This window comes from Amphiura filiformis, chromosome 17 (assembly GCF_039555335.1).
Source record: "Amphiura filiformis chromosome 17, Afil_fr2py, whole genome shotgun sequence".
In the NCBI taxonomy this organism is placed as follows: Eukaryota; Metazoa; Echinodermata; class Ophiuroidea; order Amphilepidida; family Amphiuridae; genus Amphiura; species Amphiura filiformis.
In genome coordinates, this window is record NC_092644.1 from 37,954,906 (window position 1) to 37,978,982 (window position 24,077).

General features: G+C 35.9%; 1 protein-coding gene across 2 annotated transcripts in view; it reads left to right on the plus strand.

The window, feature by feature from the left end:
* LOC140137749 (ADP-ribosylation factor GTPase-activating protein 2-like) overlaps positions 1-24,077 on the plus strand; it is a 48,672-nt gene that overhangs the window by 128 nt on the left and 24,467 nt on the right. The window contains exons 2-4 of one of the 2 annotated variants that reach the window (XM_072159515.1): positions 8,536-8,654; positions 22,485-22,554; positions 23,593-23,748. In XM_072159515.1, coding sequence (XP_072015616.1) covers positions 8,536-8,654; positions 22,485-22,554; positions 23,593-23,748 — 345 coding nt within the window. The remainder of the gene's footprint in view (positions 1-8,535; positions 8,655-22,484; positions 22,555-23,592; positions 23,749-24,077) is intronic. The other variant, XM_072159516.1, reaches the window with a different exon arrangement.

Sequence of the window (24,077 nt, forward strand, 5' to 3'; positions counted from 1 at the left end):
ACTTGTCAGATGATAGATGTATATGTTTGATACTGTGTGGTTAAAAATTAAGTTACAAAGTTGTAGAATATCGTGGTTATTTACGTTGATTTCCGACAAATATGTTTCCTTAAAATTCGTAGGCCTGCAATATTTACACGTATCCATGTATCGTACAATTAAATCCGGCTCTGCATGTCTGACTCATTTATTTAGCATTGTCATATACATCTGTTCTGTTTTGTATAATCAGTCAAATAACATATGGAAGCAGTTTCCGTCTTGTCTTGTATTGTAAAAAGTATTAAACATGAAAAAATTGACTCTGTCTGTCTGTCTTACTTTTTATATGCCAGGCCCTGCCAGGCACATTTGCTAGTCAGCTAGCTCGTTCACGTAGCGTTTTCGTTGTCCCACTGGCCTACTACAAACGTAGATTGCCTGGCGATCAGAGTGTTATCGTCAGAGCACCTCGGACTACTAGTCGGCCAAATTCGCCGACAATGTCAATGCAATTTTTACATAGAAATTTAAAACAACTGGCCGAAGAAAGAAACCTACATAAATATGTTTTCTATACTTCACTTGACCCAAATATATCATGATTTTTTATGGTGATAAGTCACTCGCACATGGAATTTTAGAGGGATTTTGATAGCAGTTCCATAAAAAAAAGCTGCTATCATCATGAGACTAAGATCTAGAAACACCCCGAAATGCCGTTTTGGGGAATTTTGCTAGCTGAATCTTTTTGACATTGTTTGATGAAAGTCAATCTTTGACAAGATGTAACTTTGCTACGGAAAGTGCTATGAAAAAAAAAAGGTTTTCAGTTTTGGCTTTGTTTACTCAAGGGCTTTAATTTGATATATAAAATGATGCAGTTTGATGGCAAATTCGAATTCACCTAGCATACCTAGTCTTAGACTATAGAAAAATTATCAAATTTGTGGACATCGTGGAACATTCAACTACGCTTGTTACTCCGCGACTATAAATCATACTAACTACACGCGCATACAACGCTACTCTAAGCGTCCATATTAGCGAGGCTATCTGCGTACAACTGCTTACTACGCACAGCCACGCAAAGAGTATGTTCCACGATGTCCATGAATTTGATAATTTTTCTATAGTCTTCAGAAACTGTCAATGTCATGATGACTTTCATGATGTCTGTTGAGTGTTGAATTTTTTTTATATATATAAATTTGTCATGTACACATGCAATACAATGCATGTGAATTCTTATTAATAAATTTAAAACTTAAGAAAAATTATTTAATTTGTGTACATGTACATCATGGAACATACTCTAAATTGCGTGGCTGTGCGTAGTATAAGCTGTTGTACGCAGATAATCTTGCATCGTATATTATATATGGACGCGTACATGTAGAGTAGCGTTGGCCGTTGTATGCTCGTGCATTTACTATAGCCAAAATAACAAATTCTCGATCATGAAAGGATGTACCTTCTGCGTCAGCGTACTTTTCATAGAATAACACGATCGCGCGACCTGCATGACCGAACCTTGACCTTGCCTAGCAACGACTGTGTGATTGGTCAATTCTCAAAAGCTGTGTATTGTGATTACTATGAACACATATCAGGATGGATTACGCAGAACACAAAGATCTAATATTCTTATTAGATAACACTGGTTTATTTACTACTGGAGGTCGCCATCTTGTGCTACTCAGATTATGGGCGCACATCACTATATGATGATATCAATACACCTTCCCTCCTTTAAAAGATAGGAAGTTACTATATAACTTGACATCTGAAATTTTAATATCTCAAAAGTCCAATGTGACATAAATTATCCAATTAGGAAAAAAAAAATGCTTATCGAGCACAACCAAGCATTTCGGTTGATTAAGTTAACATGTCACAACATGTGAAAACTTTTAAATTATTGAAAACTTTCAACTTCAATTAACTCACAAAATTTAGAAATGATACCAAATTTTGACTGAATAAAGTGATTTAGAAAAAACAATCAGTTCTTGTCTTCACTTTTGTATGATTAAAGTGTGATTATATCTCAGACATGTGTACCATAACTTTGAAACAAGTTTTAAAGTTCTTCAGTTCAGAGTTCACAGACTTGTGGTACACAAAATTAATGTTCAAGAGTTCTATGTGCAGTCAGTCATACACATCACTGCTGTACTTCGGATTAGGCTTCCGGACTCTTGTACTTCTGCGGATCTCAGGTGGATGGTTCACATCTGGTTGCGCAGCTGGTTGGTTGTTGTTCCCTTCTGGTACTGGTTGTGCAGGTGCTTGCTGATCAACTACTGGTTGGTCGTCTGCGTCGTACCATTCATCTTCTTCCTCTGGTTCAGTCGTTGCCAACAGATGACGTCTGTTTCTTCTGAGGACTTCACCGGATTCAGTTCTCACCTTGTAGGAACGGTTTGGGAGAACTTCCACAACTACTCCTTTGAGTGACCATTGTGGTTTGTTCATGGTTGGTTTCTCCATGTTTTGTAGTCTAACTGTAGCTCCTTTTTTTAATGTTTCAAAAGGCACAGCTTTTGCTTTTTTGTCATAGTTAGTCTTTTGTCTCTTTTTCAGCTCTTTTTTCTTTTCAACCACATTAGAGCTGGGCGACTGGTTCTCAAGTAACTTTTTAGCTACTGGAAGATTTGATCTGATACGTCTGTTGAACAGTAACTCTGCTGGGGATTTACCGTGTTCCAGAGGTGTACTTCTGTATACTTGAAGAGCTTGATAAATATCTTCACGAGTACTAGTTACTTTCATTATCATGTTTTTCATAATCTTCACAGCATTTTCTGCTTGTCCATTAGATGATGGAAAGTGAGGACTTGATGTAGTGTGATCGAAGTCCCACTCCTTTGCAAACTCTCTAAATTCTTGACTTGAGAATTGAGGACCATTATCACTTATGACTTGAACAGGTGTTCCATGTCTGGAAAATATAGATTTCACTATATTTATTACAGCTCTGCTTGTAGTACTGGTAAGTGTGGAGATCTCAATATACTGAGAATGATAGTCTACCACTGCTAAGTAGTCTTTTCTGTTTACAGTGAAGAGATCCATTCCAACTTTTTCCCATGGAACTTGTGGTATTTCATGTGATTTCAGTGGTTCTGCCTGTTGCTTCTTTCTGTTACTCATGCATGTTGAACATGTTTGTAGCATATCATCTATGTCAGCATTCAAACAAGGCCAAAAAATAACTTCTCTAGCACGGCGCTTACATTTTTCCATGCCCAAATGACCCTTGTGAATTTGTTGCAACAGCTCACTTTGCAGACTTGTAGGTATAACTAATCTATTACCCTTTAAGATAAGATTTTCTACCACTGACAATTCATCTCTGTAGTTCCAGAAATCTCTGATTTCTACTGGACACTGTAGTCTCTGTACTGGCCATCCTTCCATTATGGCTTTAGTTAGCTTTTGCAGCACAGGATCTATCAAAGCTTCTTCTTTGATTTTCTTAGTTGAGCTTGTGGTTACTGGAAGTGATGTCATGATCATATCAACATAAACATCTATGTCATCTTCCATACCTTCATCAGGATGCGATGATGCATTAATATCTACAGCTCGAGAGAGAGCGTCAGCTGTAAATAGCAGTTTACCTGGTGTGTACTCTAACTCAAGATCATATCTTTGCAATCTAATGCGCATCAACTGTAATCTTAGCGGACTTTCAGAAAGTGGCTTCTTAAATATAGCTACCAACGGTTTGTGGTCCGTTTCAGCTTGTACTTTCCGACCATACAGGAACTGATGAAATCGCTCGCATGCAAATGTTAATGCTAAACATTCTTTCTCGATTTGCGCGTATCGCGTTTCAGCACTTGTCATCGCTCGAGATGCATAGGCTATTGGTGCCCATTACTCGTCATTATGTTGTTGGAGTAAGACTGCTCCAAGACCATCTTTAGATGCATCAGCAGATACTTTGCATTGTTTGTCTGGATTATAAAACTTAAGCACAGGGGCTGAAGAAAGCACTTTCTTCACTTGCTGCCAAGACTTTTCTTGCGCATCACCCCAAATCCACTCATTCTGCTGATCAAGCAGTTCTCTCATAGGTGCTGTCATTGATGACAGTTCTGGCACAAATTTGGCTAAGTAATTTGTCATGCCCAAAAATCTTTGAAGATCAGCTTTCTGCTGAGGCGCGGCATGTTGGTTATGGCACTAATCTTACTTGGATCTGCCATAATGCCTTGATCAGTGATAAGATCTCCCATGAAGATCAGTTTGGTTACTCCAAACTCACACTTGCTTCTATTTAGCTTCATGTTATTTTTAGAAGCGGTTTCTAGTACTTTTGCTTGGCGTAGTATCGTGCTCTTCACGAGTAGCTCCCCATACAATAATGTCATCCATCATTGTATTTACCCCATCTATTGATTCAAACAGTCTATGAATCTTCTGGTGGTAGGCTTCAGGTGCCATATTTAACCCAAATGGTAATCTCAAATATCGGTATCTACCGAAGAGTGTGATAAAGCATGTAAGTTTACTGCTTTCTGCATCGAGCTTTATTTGCCAAAACCCTGATGAGGCATCTAATTTACTGAAATACTTTGCTCCAGCAAATTCAGCCATTATCTCCTCGCGTGATGGTAGCTTGAAATGCTCACGCTTTATAGCCTTATTCAAGTTACGAGGATCGAGACATACCCGAATATCACCATTTTTCTTTTTGACTGTGACTAGGCTACTGACCCAGTCAGTAGGTTCTTCTTGCTTGACTATAACACCAATACTCTCCATTCTTTGCAATTCAGCTTTGACCTTGTCACGCAATTTGAATGGAATTTTTCTACAAGCATGTTGTACTGGTGGTACTGATGAGGGATCTACATGTATTGTATGTGTATCTGGTAAGCATCCAAGCCCTTTAAAGACATGGCTAAATTCTTCCATAACAGTATCTGTCAGTTCATCTTCAACTGAGTCTACCTCCACATTCCAAACTAACTTAATGAGACCCAATGACTCACACGCCTTTAACCCAAGCACTGGTCTAAATTTGACGCCTTGTCTTGTTTGGTTAGGTATGACTATGAACGATCGTTCTTGTGTTTTGCCTTTGTGTTTTATTTCTGCTTTACATCTACCAAGAACTGGAATGACTGTACCAGAATATCCCTAAGTTTCACAAAACTTTTCTGCAGTTTTGGTCTGGGTTTCAGTTTCTTATACACTGAGTGAGGTAATATGTTGACCTGAGCACGGTGTCTAGTTTCAATGAAACATTGTGCTTATTGACTGGTAGCTTAACAACCCACTCATCACGTTTCCGTGTTGTGAGCTCATGAGTGATCGCATGAATGTCAACAAAGTATTCTTGATCTGAATCGCTTTCATCATTTATTTCATCTACTTTGCTTCTGTTTTGAGACTTTTTAGAAAGACAGAAGGTTGCGAAATGCCCCTTTTTGCCACATTTGAAGCATTCTATTTTTAGCGCTTTGCACTCATCTTTGTTTTTGTGATACTTTCCACATCTTCCACATTTTGAACTTGAACTTTCAGCTTTCTGTTGTGGATTTGACTTTTGATGTGACTGTTGTCTAGCTTGTGACTGTTGTTGTCTAGGTCTAGGTTTTCTATTTCTATTGACTGTGTCAACATGTGATGATGTACCTGATTTGACCAAGCCTTACATTAGACAGGCGCCGGGCGATTTTTACCCAGTGGTTCTAACCTTTTGGCTCCTGGTTCAAGTGAAAAATGTATGGACCAGGAGCCACTAAAAACAAGTGTTTGGCTCCTGGTATAAAAGCTTAAATTGACCAGTAAAAACTATAATTGACTGGTTTTGTACTCAGTTGGCAGGTCAACATACATGACAAACCACTATATTGCTTTTAAAAAAAAAAAAAAAAAAAGAATAGGCCTAGCATTTTAATTCATCTTACAAGCAACTAAAATGTCCTTAAAGTCTTCAGCAAGTTAAGTATTAAAAGTCCAGATGCAATTTAAATTGACCTTGGATGCCACTTTGACCTTGTTGAATCCCAGAATCCCAATACACTTGTTCATTGAAGTTAAATGCACTTTTAGAACATGATTTTCTTGATCTGGTTCAGTTCATGAAAAGAGTGGGTCACTGGGTTGTCAGTTTTATTCATTTGTATTACAAATTTAATAATTATAATTGTTTTTTCTTTGATTTTGTATGATTTAAGCTTGGTCTACCCTGTAAAAATTATAAAAAAATTATTATTCATTTTTCAAATTTGTTGGTTTAATTTTGTTTACACTTTGGTAATACACATAATGTATAAATAATGCTGGAATGGATAAAACCTGTAAAACTAATTAATTTTTTCAATTCTTGAAATTGCTCCTGGGTTTGCAAAAATGGCTCCTGGTTCAGCAAAAATACCAAAGACCAGGAGCCGCTTTTTGGCTCCTGGTCTTGACATACTTAATGTAAGGCTTGGATTTGACTAATTCTTTAGCCTGCTTTCGCGATTGCTCTTTTGCTCTGCACTTTTTTAATGCAGTATCCAATGTTAGGTCAGCTTCTTGAAGTAAAGTTTCTCTCAACTTATTGTCTTTGACCCCTAAAACTATCATGTCTCTGATCAGTCCATCCTTGAGTGTATCAAACTCACAGGATTGGCTACGAGTACGGAGCTCTGTCACATACTGATCAATATTTTCATTTGCATCTTGATGACGAGAAAGAACAAGTACCTTTGGTATGTTACGTTTTTCTTCGGCGCACAGTACTGCTCGTACTTCAGCATTACTGGCTCTAGTTTCATTTTGTCATCCTCATTTGTGAATTCAAATGTATTATACAGGCTCAGAGCCTCATCACCCACTACGTGGAGAAATGTTGATGTTTGTTGTGCATCGGTACTTTCCGTTAAACCTGATGCCACCCTAAACAATTCAAACCTTTGTTTGAATTTTTCCAATTCTCAGAGAGATTCCCTCTAAAACCAATGGTTCTGGTTGTGAGAGTGTTATTTGACTAGCTACTACTACCTGATCGGCCATGGCTGTACTATTTGTGTTTTCACTGTGTACGTATTCACCTAATTTCTAAATCGCTGTCTCCAAGCGCACTTGATTTTAACCCGAAAATCAAGAAAGGCGCTGATGCGAGCTCCTGAAAACTCAGGAATCTTGGTTTTGACCACCAACCAAGAAAGGCCGTTGTATGTCATGCGTGTGTATTTGACTCGCTCGAAGCGCATCCGGCTTGATCTTAAGCTGAGATCAAGAAAGCCGCGGAGCGCAAATGACTGATGTGTGTAATTGAGCGTGTATTTGTTCGCCTAAGGGATCGCGCCACCGGCTTGATTTTTAGCTGAAATCAAGAAAGCCGCTCGAAGCGCTCCTGTCAAAATCAGTAACTTGACTTGATTTTTTAATCACAGACAGGTTTACTTTTACTAGCCTGCTCAGTTTTATTTTATAAGCTTACAGCGTCTTACCACTTTTTAAGAAGCTTACAACTTCTTGCAAGGCTATTTATTAAGCTTTCTAGCTTAAATTTGACGCTTACTATATACCCTTATTACTACTTGCATGACTTGCGATACGTTGACATGTCGTGCATGCCTTCAAAATTCTGCACCTTTCACTCGTGCGAATTTTACTGGGATTATTCTCCCACTTACAAGCGGTTAAAACAGCTGTGACTTCTTCTCCAGTCACTTCTGATCACCATATTGTGTTTACTATGAACACATATCAGGATGGATTACGCAGAACACAAAGATCTAATATTCTTATTAGATAACACTGGTTTATTTACTACTGGAGGTCGCCATCTTGTGCTACTCAGATTATGGGCGCACATCACTATATGATGATATCAATACACTGTGTTTGCGCCGTAAGCACCGGTATTTGCGTAGTACGCTCGACGCAAGTAACTGTGCGTACCCATTACCCAAGTTGGCTCTCATGATCGAGAATTAATTATTTTGGCTATAGCATTCATTTAGTCGCGGCGTGAGGATTACTTTGAATTTGCACACGATAGTTTATGTATTCAATGCTAGAGTGCTTTGCTATATGGTTTTTTGGTCGAACAGCGGTGCAATTTTTTGCACTGGAGGTTATTTAATTTTCTGTTAATGTTAAAATTTGGATGAAAGTTATTTCGATGAGTCAACTGTTTTTTTGAGCAATATTTGCCTATTTTGGACAGTCTAAAATTTTGCTGACAACTATAATCAAATTAAGTATTTCTTGGCCAAACTGGAACATGCGTGTTGCGTCCATGTAGTGTACTAAGCGTGTACGCAGTGTAAGGCGTGTGTATACATACTTTCTTCTGTACCGTGCTATATTCGTGTGTGTTTATCGCTGAGCCACTAGTGTTCACAGTGTTCCAGTTTGGCCAAGAAATACTTAATTTGATTGTAGTACTTGTGACCTGATGTGCCTATTCAATGGAAGTACATTGTAGAATGCAATAAGTGTTATCGATCGGGCTGTTTCAAAAACTGTCAATGTCATGTCATGTCATTTTGTTTTCACTCATTCTGATAAGATAACAAATTCTGTTTTTATATTTTGCAGCAATGCTTTGATTGTGGAGCCAAGAACCCAACATGGGCATCAGTAACTTATGGTGTTTTTCTGTGCATTGACTGCTCCGCTGTACACAGAGCCCTTGGAGTACATGTCACATTTATCAGGTACCGGGGTATGGTTGTTTTGAAAATATCACATGATTGACTGATTGTGATTGAATTGCAAAAGTAATGCTTATTTATCAGTTTGAGACTAAGAACTGACTGGTCGGTTGCCATATGGCTCAAAATAAGCTAAGGTGTCATAAAAGTGTAACACACAATTATTTTTCCAGCTCTTTTCTTTTGGTCTCCAACCAGGTTTAAATTATAGTATGCACATCTATATCGTTCATAATACACTAAAAGAAAGATAAGTTATAGACCATTTACTTCACAAATTCAATTTTCTAGCCCTTGCGTACGTTATATTTGACAGACACAATTTTGATGATTTTCTGCAATCAAATAAAAATTTATAAATTATTACATAAGGTATTTTGTGGTTATTTAGGTGTAGGACCTACAGCAACTGATTGTGGAAAAAAATGTGTCCAAATATTACAATAAGGAGGATAAATTGTTATAAATAAAATATGTGTGTCTGTCAAGCCATAACATACATAAGATGTCTGTCAAATGTAACATACAGAATAATAATTTGGCAAAAACAGTAGTTCAAGATGGGAAATTGAATAAAGATCACATGCAGTTTATAAATCACATGTTTTAAAACACTTTTATAAACTCTAAACTATCATCATAATGTGAACATCAAGTGATTTTTAATTTTTTAAGCGTATTATGTATGTTACTTTTGACAGACACATACAAATCTTGCGTATGTTACTTATGTACAAATGTTTGACAGACAACACTTAACAATGGATCGTGTCATCAAAAAAGCATCTCCTCACAAAGTGATAGTGCCACAAAGCTAGGTGGAGCTAAATGCTATGTCATGTAGCATAATTAGCTGTATCACCCTAGTTTAGCAGGAATTACAGCACCGTCTTGCGTATGTTACTATTTGACAGACATTTCAAGAAAAATTTTAAAATTGTTATATGTTCAAAAAAGATGGCAGCCACTTACAAATTGATTATAATATGGAGAAATGAAGTAATTTACAATAGATTTACCCTTTAGTTTATGCTTCAAGTCTTTGTTTATAAAAAACTGAGGGACTTCAAAATCAATCAAAAGTTTGACAGACAATAGTAACATACATAAGGCAAACTTTTAAATCTTTTTTGATCTGTTAACTTATAATTCATAATGCCTCTTTCTGTTTTTTTGATTGGTTTACTGCACCATTTTGGGAAACAGGTCACATGAATTTCTGTAAGGATCCATAAAAAAAATTAAAAGCTGTTGAAAAAAGGCATCTCTTGGCATGTTACAAATAAAAGTGTAAAAATAGGCATTTTTACAGCTATTTTTTATTATTTTTATTATTTAGAGTGAAAGGATTTTACTTAAATTGTGTATGCTATGTCTTTACTACCTAAACTTGCCACTAAACTAGCAAATATTCCATTTCTATAATTATTATTTTTAAAAAAAGATGTCAAAATATATGGCTATAATGGGCTATTCCAGAAATTAATGGCACCCCCCCTAAAGAAGACATGTGAATTTGTACCATAAACTTTTGGGAATTCCCAGACTAAAATTTTATCCAAAAAAATTGGGAATTCCCATTTCGATAAAAAAATGCTTACAACTATTGGGAATTCCCAGTGACCCTAAAGAAGACATGCAAATTTTTGCCAAAATGTTTGGGAATTCCCATACCAAAATTTTATCAAAAAAAATTGGGAATTCCCATTTTGATAAAAAAATGCTTAAAAAACTTGGGAATTCCCAGTGACCCTAAAGAAGACAGGCAAATTTTTGACAACATTTTTGGGAATTCCCAAGCCTAAAAAGGGGTACTTTTCTTGGGAATTCCCATGTCTTCTTTAGGGTTGCCTCAATATGCTGCCCTTTTTATTTGGGAATTCCCACTGCCAGAAAAAATGCTTAAAAATATTGGGAATTCCCAGTGTACCTAAAGAAGACAGGCAAATTTTTACCAATATTTTTGGGAATTCCCAAGCCTAAAAATTTAGGGGCTGTGCAATAATTATGAGCCCTGGGTGGAGGGCAAATTTTTTTTGGCGAGCCAAAAGGGGGAGGCAAGCAATTTTTGGCAAGCCGAGGGGGGGGGGAAGTGATTTTGGCACGGAAATGCTTAAATAGGCAAATCTTCTTGCTCGCAGCGCTCGCAACAGGTATATAGACCATAAGGTTTGAAACTTAGCACCCCAAAAGGGGGGGCAAAGATTTTTATGGGCGAGGGGAGGCAAGTGATTTTTGGCGGGCCAAGAGGAGGGGGGACAAGCGATTTTTGGCAAGCCGTTTGGAATCCCCCCCCCCCGGCTCATAATTATTGCACACCCCTTTGACACAAAATTTGTTCTGCCCTGCCCCCTTATTCAGAGGTGTAACGACCGGGAGTGTTTCATGGGGGAAATGGGAAATCATTTTGTTAACGTATTTGACATATTTCCACTTTTATTTTTCTAAATGTGTTGCGATTTTAGATTTTTTCCAGTGAGTTTACTTTTTGAAAAATATTGTTAAGGCGATTTTTGAATATTTCCTGCGATTTCACTCTGTTTAGAAAAATTATTGAAGCAATTTTTGAAGATTTCCTGCCATTTTACTAATTTTTTGCCCATTTTGAAATATTTACTGTGTTTTTACAATTTTTAGGACATTTTAAAAATATATCCCGAATTCTACAAATGTTAGGATGTTTTTAGATTATTTCCTGTGATTTTACAATTGTTTGCAATTTTTTTAAATTTTCATATGCCATTTAACAACTTTTTGGATTTTTTGTAAATTTCTTACAAGTGTATAATTATTTGGGAAGCTTTGAAATATTACTTGGTATTTTACCATTTTTATAAAATACGTCATGCGATTTAACCATATTCAAAAATTCTTTATACAATATTGCTTTATTTGGGGGCAGTTTCAATAATTTCCTGCACTTTTATAACTCAATCATTTGCAAATTTACCCCATGGAAGACACACAAAACAAGACAAAATGTGTTATCTCAGAAACTTCAACTCTTTATTTTGCCTGTTAATATTTTGTGGTATTAAAATATCAACTTATATAAATCAAGTAGGCCTGGGACTTTAACTTTGTGTCCACTGTACTGCCCAACATTTAAAAAGACTTCAAGGGGCAAGGACATTACATTTGTCTGCATTGTGGAAGTTTCAAAACCAGACTTCTGCAAAAATATAAATGCTACATAAATTTAACCAGGGATGTGAGAGTAGATCCCTGATTTAACCAGATCATGCTAGACAGCAGAAACCCTTGGTAGAAACTATTACATAATATGACCTTGACCCATGTATTCCAATATCTGGTCTATATGCCTGATGCCTGCAGCATTACTATCATGACTATACATGCTATACAGTGTACATGTTCAAAGTTTGATAAAACCATAGATTATCTAAGATAAAACATTCAGTGCTGTGCACAGCTTTGCATGGATATACCACTTTGGATATACATTGTATCTTCTTGAGCATGCTACTTTTTGAATTTTTTTTATAGTGGGTTACCATGGTTACTGGGGTTTTAGGCCGTATATATCGTACATTTCTCTCTATATTGATGTGAATTAATTGAAGTGTTTGTCTGACTAGTTAACTTTGTTCAAATCAATATAAACCTGTAGATCTTTGTAAACCAATTTAACTTGCTGTATTTTATGGAGATGGTTTGGCCATAGGTGAAATGTCAAGAACAGGTCTTGATGGACAAATTGAAGATCAGGGCTGAATATTAAAATATACTTTTGAATTGCGTTCTACACTTATAGAAATTGTTCGTTGGCATTACTCAGTAAGTTGATGTAAGACGTTGCGTCAACTTTCCTAGTAATGCCAACGCGTACAATTTTGAGTAACGCTGACTCGATATCATTATGTTGGTCGCACTCATTTGCACTTACTTTATTGAGTTGTTACAACTCAGAAAATAAAACTAGGTTTATAGCATAATTTTCTAGAGGTGTGCTACAGTATACAAAATTTTGCACTGATTACAAAAATAAATATTTGAATACTGCTAATTGTGCAGAAGATGATCCAAAATTACGTGAATTAAGTAACAAAGTACTAAATTGAAATAACTCAAAACAATAAGTACCAGTAACTTATAATATGAACGAGTTACATCAACTTACATGTTCGAGTTACAATAACTCAACTAATTGGTTCTTTTTATTTTTCTAAGTTCCCTGAACTTGAATTCAGAAGTTGACATTACTTAGAAACTTGACGCAACGACTTACATCAACTTTTTAAGTAATGCCAACAAAGTTGATTAGTTGACGGAACTTTTGAGCTTTTTCAGCATTTTTAAGTTCGGATAACTAAAATGAATTGTGTTTTGGCAACTTTTACACTATATTGAAGTTGTCCAAACTTACTCCTTTTGAATTGCGCCAACAAGGCGAACAAGTCATTTCTATGAGTGTACCCAAGCAAAAGCCTCAATCTCAATATGAAAAAACACTTACAAATTCCACACTATAATTATGGTGAAATAATTTGTGGGCTTTTTCTCAAAATGACAATGAAATTTAATCATTTTTTTCCAGTCAAATTTAATTCAAGAAAATTTATTTTTATAGGGTGATTACAATCTGGTGATTACATGTACATATTAAAAATGGAAACTAAAATTGACCAAATAAGACTATTAATTATATTTTGGGACTTTTTTTTTTAATCGCATGTCGTTGTTCCAAGGAGAGCGACATTATTGAAGGTGTTTAAAAAATATTTTGCATTTATTTTTCATGCGATTTTACATTATTTTTCATTTTTATATATTTTTCAGTGATTTAGAAACTAACAACTTTGGCTAATTTTTACAATAATTTGCAAACAAAATCATAATGTAATGATTTTTCCTGTTATTTCACATTATTTCCTGCGATTACATATTTTTTCTTGTGATTTATTATTTGTATGTGTTTTTTTTAAAGACCTAAAATTTGTAGGTGCTTTGGGGAAAAATCTATTTTTTCAATCTGAAAGGACAAAATTTTCATATGATGGAATGCTTTTCATCCCAGCTACACCCACTTTAACTACATATCATTAAATTTATACCATTTACATCGAGGACTGTTAAATTTCAAAAATATTTTAATAGATTTTGAGTGATTTCACTGAATTTCATAATTTGTACAACTTTTTCCCAAAAATACTTTCCAAAAATGTCAAAATTTTGTCAAAATGTGTCAACACTTTAAAATAGTTTAAATAGTTTGTCGTTTTAATTCCCATTTTCCCCCATGTGACATGTCAAATTTGTATTTGTTTACAAAATAACAAGTAGCATACTGAGCCTACATGTATAATACATATAAATCATGCATAACTCACTAACGAAAAATTGGAATCAACTAAAATTTGGGGAATAGGCATTTTGTGGATATCTACTGAAACACACCCAAAGTTAATAGCTGAAATTATGCAAATCTGCTGCACATCTCGGTACCCACCTTTCCACTAGGGGTCTTAATTGAGAGACTGAAGGTCCAAAGAAGGGGTCATTCCATGAGACTGGGGAAAATCTTACCAAAAAAAGGAGGGGGGGGGGGGAGTCTCAGTCTTTCCATGAGACTAGGAAACATTCAAGCAAGAGAAATGAAGACCTATAGGTTCTATAAAAGATATCCCAAGACTTGTTAAAGTTATAAGGAAACTCCGTAAACTTTACAAGAATAAAGAAAAATGGATAAATTAAATAAAAATACTAGTAGTCGCCCGAGTTAGTATTTACAAAGTATAAAAATAAGTATAAAAGATGTCGGGGTCCCGCATTCGGTGAGAGATTATCAGAAATGTGTCCAAAAGTGAAAAAGGGAATCTTTTGGTGACAGGCAAACAAAAAGGGGGTCATTGGATGAGAAGGAGTTCAGTTAAACAAATAAGGGGTCATTTGGGTGAGAAGGAGTCCTGCAAGCAAGACTTCAGTCTTTATCATAAACATACTGACATCTACGGACCTGTATCAGTATCTAATAACGTCCTAATGATAAATGAAGATACTGAGTTACAGTTACTGGAACTAGGGTCAATGTGGCCACACTTAAACATCCCCATTTTAGCGAGTGCCCCCTCCTCGATTTAGGGTGAATTTCAGGTTTATTGGCATTTCTCTGGGCCATAATTAAATTTGTGTCTTGAGGTGCATATGGTGTTTCCAATGTTTTCCTAAAATCTAAAAAATTCTTTATTGTTTTAGCAAATTTTGTACAATTTTGTCCATACTACTATAAATAGTTGGGCAAATTTACCATAATTTTAAACAGAAATAATAAAAAGAATGTTGGTCTCCTCATCAATTTTGTTTTCTTTTGTTTTAGTTTTTTTAAATCCCAGCTGCATACCCCTACCCAAATTAAAATCAAGAACTTTCCCCACCCCTTTTGTAAATACTAACTCGGGCGACTACTAGTATTTTTATTTAATTTATCCATTTTTCTTTATTCTTGTAAAGTTTACGGAGTTTCCTTATAACAAGTCTTGGGATATCTTTTATAGAACCTATAGGTCTTCATTTCTCTTGCTTGAGTGTAATCTTTATTTGTCTGAGCTGAGTATTTGAATGGAAACACCACTAGGTCATGCTCCCCATCCACAATATTTTTTTTCTGTATTTAACATTTGCATCATACATGTACATAAGTATTATGAGGTTAAATTCCACATAATGCCATTATTATTTCCTCTTGCCTAACGAAACGAAATATATAAAATTCTACCAAGGATCCACCCGGTTTCGGAATCGACAACCTATATGGGTCAGATGCTATACCACCATGACCACTGTGCTACGCGTCTTTTTATGATTACGGAATAAAATGCATATACACACGATATACTATGATATACTATCAGAGGTCAACTGCTTGCCTGGATCAGTTCCTTTGTCTTAGGTCGTGTTCAGAGGGTTACTTTTAGAGGGCAGAGTGCTGATTGGGTCTCGGTCCTTTCTGGAATTCCTCAGGGCTCTGTTCTTGGCCCCTGCTCTTCACCATTTATGCCAATGATCTAGGCCAGCACTTGACCTCTGGTATCGGGCAATTTGCTGATGATACATTTCTTTATCGTGCTATTTACAATGCTAATGATGTAAGGGATTTACAAATGGATCTTGACAAGCTTTCAGTATGGTCGTCTCGTAATTCACTTCAATTGAATCCTACCAAATGTAAATTTATATCTATCACTCGTAAGCGCATTTCATATCCATCAGTGTATAGTATTAACAACATCAATCTTGATCAGGTAAATAATCTTCCCTCTTGGGTGTCATCATCTCAGATAAGCTTAATTGGGATGCTCATGTTAAGGATGTTATAGCAAGAAGCAACAAACTTCTTGGTTTTATTCGCCATGTGGCGGGGAATCTCCCCAGAGGTTCTCCTCCAATTATATCGGACCATGGTCTTGCCCATCCTCGATTATTGCTCCCTGTCTGGATGCCCCACACAAAGCGTCTTAAAATGCTCTTGAACGCGTTCAAAGGACAGCCACCAGGGCTATTCTCCATCAGAAGCGTCGCGAGGAGGAGTACAATGTTCGTTTGGAGCGTCTTGACCTCAGTTATTTGTCCCAAAGCGTGAATACATGTCCATTTCACTTGTTTCCAAATGCCTCCTCAATGTTGACTGCTGCAATGCTATGCCTGCTTTAAATAAAATCCGTCCAAATAGTAGGCATCCCGATCACCTTATTTTTCACCATCTTAAAGCCAAAACGGATGCTTTTCTTTATCATTCCATCCAACGCTTCCCCAAAAAATGGTCTGACCTCCCCCGTCACATCACTGATATTTATTTGTGCAATAGCTTTAACTGCTTCAAATCCCACTTGAGAGACTACTTTCAGTCCATTCAAGAAATTTAATCCTTGGTGCCATCTATGTTTTGTTGTGGTGATAGGGTGGGAGGGGGGGCATTATCTCATTATGTTGTGGTGTGTTTTTTCCTGCTTGGCTAAGTGCAATATATTGTGTCTCTTGTATCTTGGGGCTTCATGCTTCTAGTTTTAACATAGTGCTGTTTTTAAAAAAAAATTGTACTTTTAATGTGTTAATAATCTTTGTAATTTTTATGTGTATTTATAGTGCAATACTTTGTTTATTTTCATGACCAGCTTGCAAGGGTGGGGTCCACTCATCTTTTAGATGTCAGTGCTTTATTTGCCACTTTTGTTGGGCCCTGGCAGCCCTTGCTTGCTGGTCTAATTTTGCTGTATATTTTTGTTGAAATGCCTAATGAATAATAAATAAATAAATAAATAAATAAATAGTATTTATTACCAGTGAATATCTATATAATTTCCGATCAATAATGAACTGAACTCGAACCCTAACCCTAATAGGCGGGACACCACGTATACAGTTGTTTAAACAGGCTCCCATTCAAATGTTAACTACGGTAAAATAGGTCTCTCCCCGTCCCACCCATTGCGCCCAACATAGCGTTGATAATGTCAGCAAGGATATGGTCATGTTAAAGAAGTATTTTGTGATACTTTTATGACATTTTTCTGTAGATATCCATGAAAAAAAGCTTTTCCCCAAAATGTCAGTTGATTCCGATTTTGTGTTTGCGAGTTATGCATGATTATGTGTATAACACTGCTCCATAGGCCACTGTGTTGTAATTTTGTTCTGTTTCAAACCAGAACAAAATACAAATTGACAATGTTTTGTTATTGAAAAGAATTAATCTGCAAGAAATTTTCTGTACATGTACATAAACATTATGTAGCCAGAGGTTTCCAGTGGTATAAAAATCTCAACTTTTTTTGAGAAAAGTGAGGGGATGAGGCTGTGGATCACGAAACACCCCTTTAATGTCTGCTTTAATAGCTATGCCTCCAGTACATGACTTTTGACTCATAATAAAATCACAAACATTGGCAGCTTCATCATGTTAATAGATTGGGCATTCCATGTGTAGCCATTCAGGTTTTCAGAATTGGAAAGAAAAAGTGCAAGGTATACTAACATAATGTGTACTAAGCATGCAGACATGCTAAACTGAACAACAAAATAAAAATAGGTAAAGTTAGATGGCCAAATATGACCAATTCCAGAACCCATAGCAGTGTCAGGTAAACAATACAAAAGTACAATGGAACAAGTGAAGAAAATCATGTATTAAGTATGTGAATGTTGCTATCTTCAGTAGATAGCAGATGCCTGTCTCAGCCCAACGCTAGTGCTATGGATGCTAAAGCTTAAACAATTTTCCACAAAATGTCAAGAGTGCCCCACAGATCATGGAAAATTAGTTTTTCAAGTTTCCAATATTTGTCTTGGCCCTTCAGAGCCATACCACACCTAAAATAGAGAAATATGGTTGATGACACAAGTCCTGTTTGATGACAGCAGTTCTTCAAATTAAAGAAAATAATTGAAAAAATATACCTGCCTGAAAATTTTAAAATATTTTGTTCTCATCATATTATAAATAAGGGCAATTCATGGGTAATTGGACACTATTAGAGTGAAAATGCCTTCTTTACGTCACTTTGAAAACAATTATAAGGCTTTGTAGAAATACCAAATTGGTCAATAATATAATATTAACATAAATTCTACGGATTTTGAACAAATGGCAATTTAATGACAAAATGTTAACCTTGTCCATATACATGTATAGGCACACTTTTTCTCATATTCTATGACTACCTACATCTCAGTAATTTTAAGGAAATGTAGATTTGAGGCAAGAAAAGAAACCTTTAATCGTTAGCTTTAATAAATTGAAAAAAAAATATTTCCCCTCAATCGGCTCACAACTTTTGAAAATATGCTGTTTTTAAGAAATGTACACCTTTTCCCCTCTGTCCACGGAGGAGGTTTGGCTACTTCAAAGATTAAAAATGAACACAAATATAATGCATGAATATCAAACATTACTCAATGATAACTTTATAAAATAACAACTTTATTTAGGGAATTGGCTTTACCGGTGGGCTTATGGGCTATGGAATTTGTTACGTGTCATAATTGTGGGCAAAATGGATGTGGGGTAATTACTTATTTTTTTGATTATTTATGCCTTTGTTAATTATGTTTCTTACTTTTTTACTTTGTTGTTTCTTGCTTTCTTTTTATTTACAACATAAGTCATTTCTCTTTTTGGGATAAAAGGTAGCCCTGAAAAGGGCTGTTTGGGTTGTCTTTGGTTCTTCTGAAGTGAATTTACTGTGCTGCTCTGCCTTCTACCTGGTTGCCTTCTTGACAAATACCTGTTTCCGCCCTGGTCCTCATTGCATCAATCGCGTTGCATACCCATACTTGTGATACGGTTGCGAAGATATTGGAGTTGGAGGCTAGCTGATCCTCGCTCATAGACGTCGCTTTGGATGTTGCCCCAATGGAAGAAATCAAGCGGTGTGACAGAGATCTGGTGATCTTGCAGACCATTCCAAAGCCAAACCTCATTCGTGTACCGAGTGAAAAACGGGGACATTATCGTCATAATTATTTTGGTTTATTTAAGCTAACGATTAAAGGTTTCTTTACCTACCAAAATATATTTGATCACCTTTTCAGAAATAGGAGAAAAAGAGGGCGCAATGAGGGTTCTGGTTTTTATTTTTTGGTGGGGGAGACACCCTGTACCATTATAGATCTTTCAGCTTCAGAATGTTAATATGTGAAAATATGACTCACCTAAATTGACATGCAGCCTGGTGCGGAGGCATAAGTTTTCCAAACTGGTTCAAATATTGATCGATATGCATGAAATATAGGTCACTAGGTTACAAAAAGTAAGGGGGAAATAAAGGCCCTGGCATTTGAAAGGAGCAAGGGTCTTATCACCCAGGATTCAAGGAGGGGGATTTTGTTTGTTTGCTTTATTTCTTCTTTAACCTGGGACACTCAATCAGTTGAAAACACAATTAATCATCTGTTCTTCCTTGAGGCCCAGGGGAAACTAGACTCAGCCAACTATGAGCAATCATTCTGTCCATCCCAGAGAGATGGAGAGTATTCTGCAAGATGGTTCTGAACCAGTAAACCATAATAAATGGCGACAACCTCAGAGGGGAACAATGTGGATTCCGAAGCTCCAGAGACTCTACTGATATGATATATGTTGTTTGTCATATGGACGATTATAGAATTACATGTAGCAAGGTCTTTCTACTGACTGCCCAGCACATGTGTCAAGATGAGACGGTGAAGATTTTTGTTTTTCACTTATATTATAAAAAATATCAGCCTGAAATAAAACATCCCATTTTGTTGTTGTGATTTAATTTTGGGCAATTGATATGGTTTGGGTATATTGTTAAATTGCCCCCACATAGTAACAACTCCCATTCCATTCCAAGTCTATACCAGAATGACTTCGATGTCTTGAGACAATTAGGACGACCACCAACAAGACAGACAGGCCATGTCACATGTGTTGCACTATTCAGGAATGTCTATATATAAGTGGTCAAAAGGTCCAGTCGTTAGGCACGCCTTGAAATGGAGTAGAATGACTGAAAAGAGGCGAGGGCGAGGCGAGGGGACCCAGGCTCAGGATCAGGCAAGTGGAAGTATAAGAGATGAACATGCTCCCTCTTTTAAATAATATTAAAATATTATTTAATTGCATTGCTTGGAACAAGAAAGTAGCACATGCTTACATTTGTCTTTGGTCATGGTGGACATTGGTGGCAGGCCTCTAAATAATAGCAATTAGGTTGCTCTTCCGCAACTATCAACATGATCAAACTTATTCATTGCATGGCAGGAGGGGCAGAGGCCAGAGTGGGGGAAACTTCAAACCCCTACAACATTTTTATAAACTTCTATAGGTGTAATATTTAGGCTACCACATATCATAGGGGTTATTTTTACTCCATTCCTAAGGGTAATTTTTACTACAAAAACCGGCAAAATGTTTTGAAATATGGTCCCACGTTGTTTAAAGATTTCTTTCAAGTACCCTGTTTTTGGACTATTTTACCCCCACTTGAAAATTACATGTGCATGCTATACTTCTTTTTAAAAGTTTATATTTAGTATGGTTTTAGGATTAGGTCTATTGTTTAGGAATCAGTGTTAGGGTTAGGATTATGTTTAGGATTAGGGCCGTTGTTAGGGTTAATATTTTGGCGATATTATTAAAAAAGGACAGTCGTAACTAAAAAGGCGTTCATTGATACTGAGATACTAGCAATTAAAGAACTTACTGACTAGCTATTAAAACCTCATTCTCAACTACATAATGAAGTTTAGTTGTAAGATTTCACCAGCAATTTAATATAACTAGTCATGAGATATTAGGCCGTTTTTAGATTAGGCTTACATAATACATGATAGATTTGTCCTGAGATGACATATGCTACACATTTCAATTTTTGCTGCATTATAAACCTATACTGCCCATACTAGTATGAGATAATTTTACATAGGCTAACCATGCATCTCCATCAGCAATTTTGATGTCAATGTGGATATTTGTCCAGTTGTGCATGTGCTCACACAATGTTAAATTTGGTTGGAATTCCAAATCTTACATACCATTTCATGCACATTTGTATGATATTGGTTGGATAGTTTTGATTGAGAAAGTCATAAAATATATTAAAATTATGTATCGTTTTTGAACACACTGTATCCACAGATCCTGATTTCCAGGATATGTGCTGTATCTCAGCAAGGCAACATAACTCATTATTGAAGTTTGATTTTTTTTGAAAGCCTACAATGTTCTTAGCACATTGGTTTTAATACAAGAAGTTTTGATGGGGTAAATAAGAGAAGAACAAAATTGTGTACTTTTTGAACCAAAATTTAACTTATCCACCCTATATGATATTTGCAAGAATAGTTTCTTTATTCTAGAGAATTCCCTATTCTGAATGTCCACTCCTAAAAAGAAACAAGGGGTCTTTTTCTTGTGAATTCTTATGTCTTCTTTAGGGTTTAAGAATAATAACCGGGGGAGGGGGTAAAAAGGGGACATTTTTCTTGGGAAGTGGTGGACTTTCCACTCCTATAAAGGTGTCTTTTCTTGGGAATTCCCATGTCTTCTTTAGGGTTTCCAGAATAATTACAAGCCCTTTTGGAGGAAAATTTGCACTCCTAAAAAAAGGCAAAAGGGGACTAAAGAAGACATGTAAATTTGTACCATAATGTTTTGGGAATTCCCATACCAAAATTATATCCGAAATAATGGGAATTCCCTTTTTGAAAAAAATTATGTGTAAAAAAATGGGAATTCCCAGTGTCCCTAAAGAAGACATGCAAATTTTTGCCAAAATTTTTGGGAATTCCCAAGCCTAAAAAGACGTCTTTTTCTTGGGAATTCCCATGTCTTCTTTAGGGTTGTGAGAATAATGGCCATTTTTTTTGGGAATTCCCAGAGCAAAAAATGGTGAAAATTTTTGGGAATCCCATGTCTTCTTTAGGGGGTGTGCCTTTAATTTCTGGAATAGCCCAATATGACACCTTAGCATATTTTGAGCCATATATATGTCTGTGTATGAAGCTATGATACATGTATGAAAACCCATGCGATGCACAGCATACCTTTGTCACAGACTAGTGATATAAGCATGTATGTGTTGTTGTCTAGTCCTTGTATAACATGTCAACATGAGTATTTTAGTCAAAAATACTAAGCTTTTCAATGATAGCCTCATAGTAAAGGATACAATGTAATATTTCTCCAGTTAAAACAGCATTTATTAGCTTAAAAGTCATTGTCTTTCTGCATTAATCTTAAAAAGATTGGCCGTCCACAGAGAGTTTTTGTTGTTTTGCTTTCACTCCAGTTGTCACTCACATATTTATATGTTCTCCATTTTTTCATTACACATTGATTGATTGTTTCAGATCTACACAACTTGATGTATTTACATGGCTACAATTACGAGCCATGCAGCTTGGTGGAAACGCCAATGCGGTAAGACCTATCATTAGCAATACTTACTCAATGAAGCTATTTGTGTAAAACTTTAGATATTTCAAACTATATTTATGCCCACCTCGCTTACATTTTCTTATTTTGATCTTGGGTACTAGTTTGTGAATGTGAGTCTCATGGATGTACACAAAAATGTATCTTTGTTGAAAAAATAATCTTGGTGGAAGTACTCTACAACTTCAACATGAATATACATGTAGGTCTTTGTTCAGTTTACAGGAAACTGGACTACATGTACACTGATGAATTAGATATATTTAGACAATATTGCTACACCCAGATTGAGAGTATTATAATAACCACATGTATAACTTTTTCTGCAGACAATCATGCTAAGAATGTAGCCCAGTTCTGCTCTAATCTTATCAAATATCACACATTCCGGAGGAAGGAACGGAAGTAATTTTGAAGTGTGGATGAAATGATACATGAATAAATAACGAATACAAAAACAAGTCATTGTTTTTATTCATGTAAACAATCTGAATGCCATGGTTCAATTTTGACAAGAGACATCTCAAAATAGAGCTGATCAAATTCTACCTAACAATACATGAAAGTATTATTATTATTTTCCTGTAAAGTACCTTTTGCTATGACTGGTCTCAAAATATGGTTATCCTATGTGAGGGCAGTAAAACTGGGAGAATATTGACATTTTACACAGCCCTCTTTCGTACTGGGATATTCCAGTAGAAATCCACACTACCCCTGTGGAAGATTTTGGAAATATCTTCCACAGCGGGAGTATGTTTTTCAAATGTAATTGGTCAGGATTAGTCATTTTGAAACCCATACTCCATCTGTATTATGTGTTTACCTATATCTTCCACAACTGAGTGAGTATTTCAAATGGAAGTTACCCAACTGTCTATTCTATTTGAAATCCACACCACCCCTGTGGAAGATATTTCCAAAATCATCCACAGGGGTAGTATGGGTTTTAAACGGAATAGCCCAACACTTGACCGAGAAATATGATCATTCATCATTTAATGACTATATAACTTGTTATAGATGGCATTCTTCAGACAACATGGAGTGTCTACAACAGATGCCCACCGGAAATACACCAGCCGTGCTGCTGGAATGTACAAAGAAAAAGTCAATAAACTAGCTATAGGAGCTATGAGGAAATATGGTACAGATGTAAGTAGGCATGCACTCAAAGAAGTAAGAAACAAACCTTTTTTTTTATCCCTCCATCTTTTTTTACTATTTTGCCATTTGAGATATTGTTGTATTTTTTCTTTCTTTTGATTAGTTATTTTTGTTAATTCACAATTATTAGAGCAATATTGTAACATTTCTATTAAAAAATAGTTTTATAATGTTAAGCCGAATAAATGAGGCAAACCAAAGAAAATTGCCATAGTAATTCCAGTGCCTATGTTGCTAATGTATATCACCGCATCGTTTGTGACTGAGCTCAGTTGTCTTGATTTAATATGAACATATACAGTGTTACAAACATGGCATACATGTTTGACAAATATTTTCAT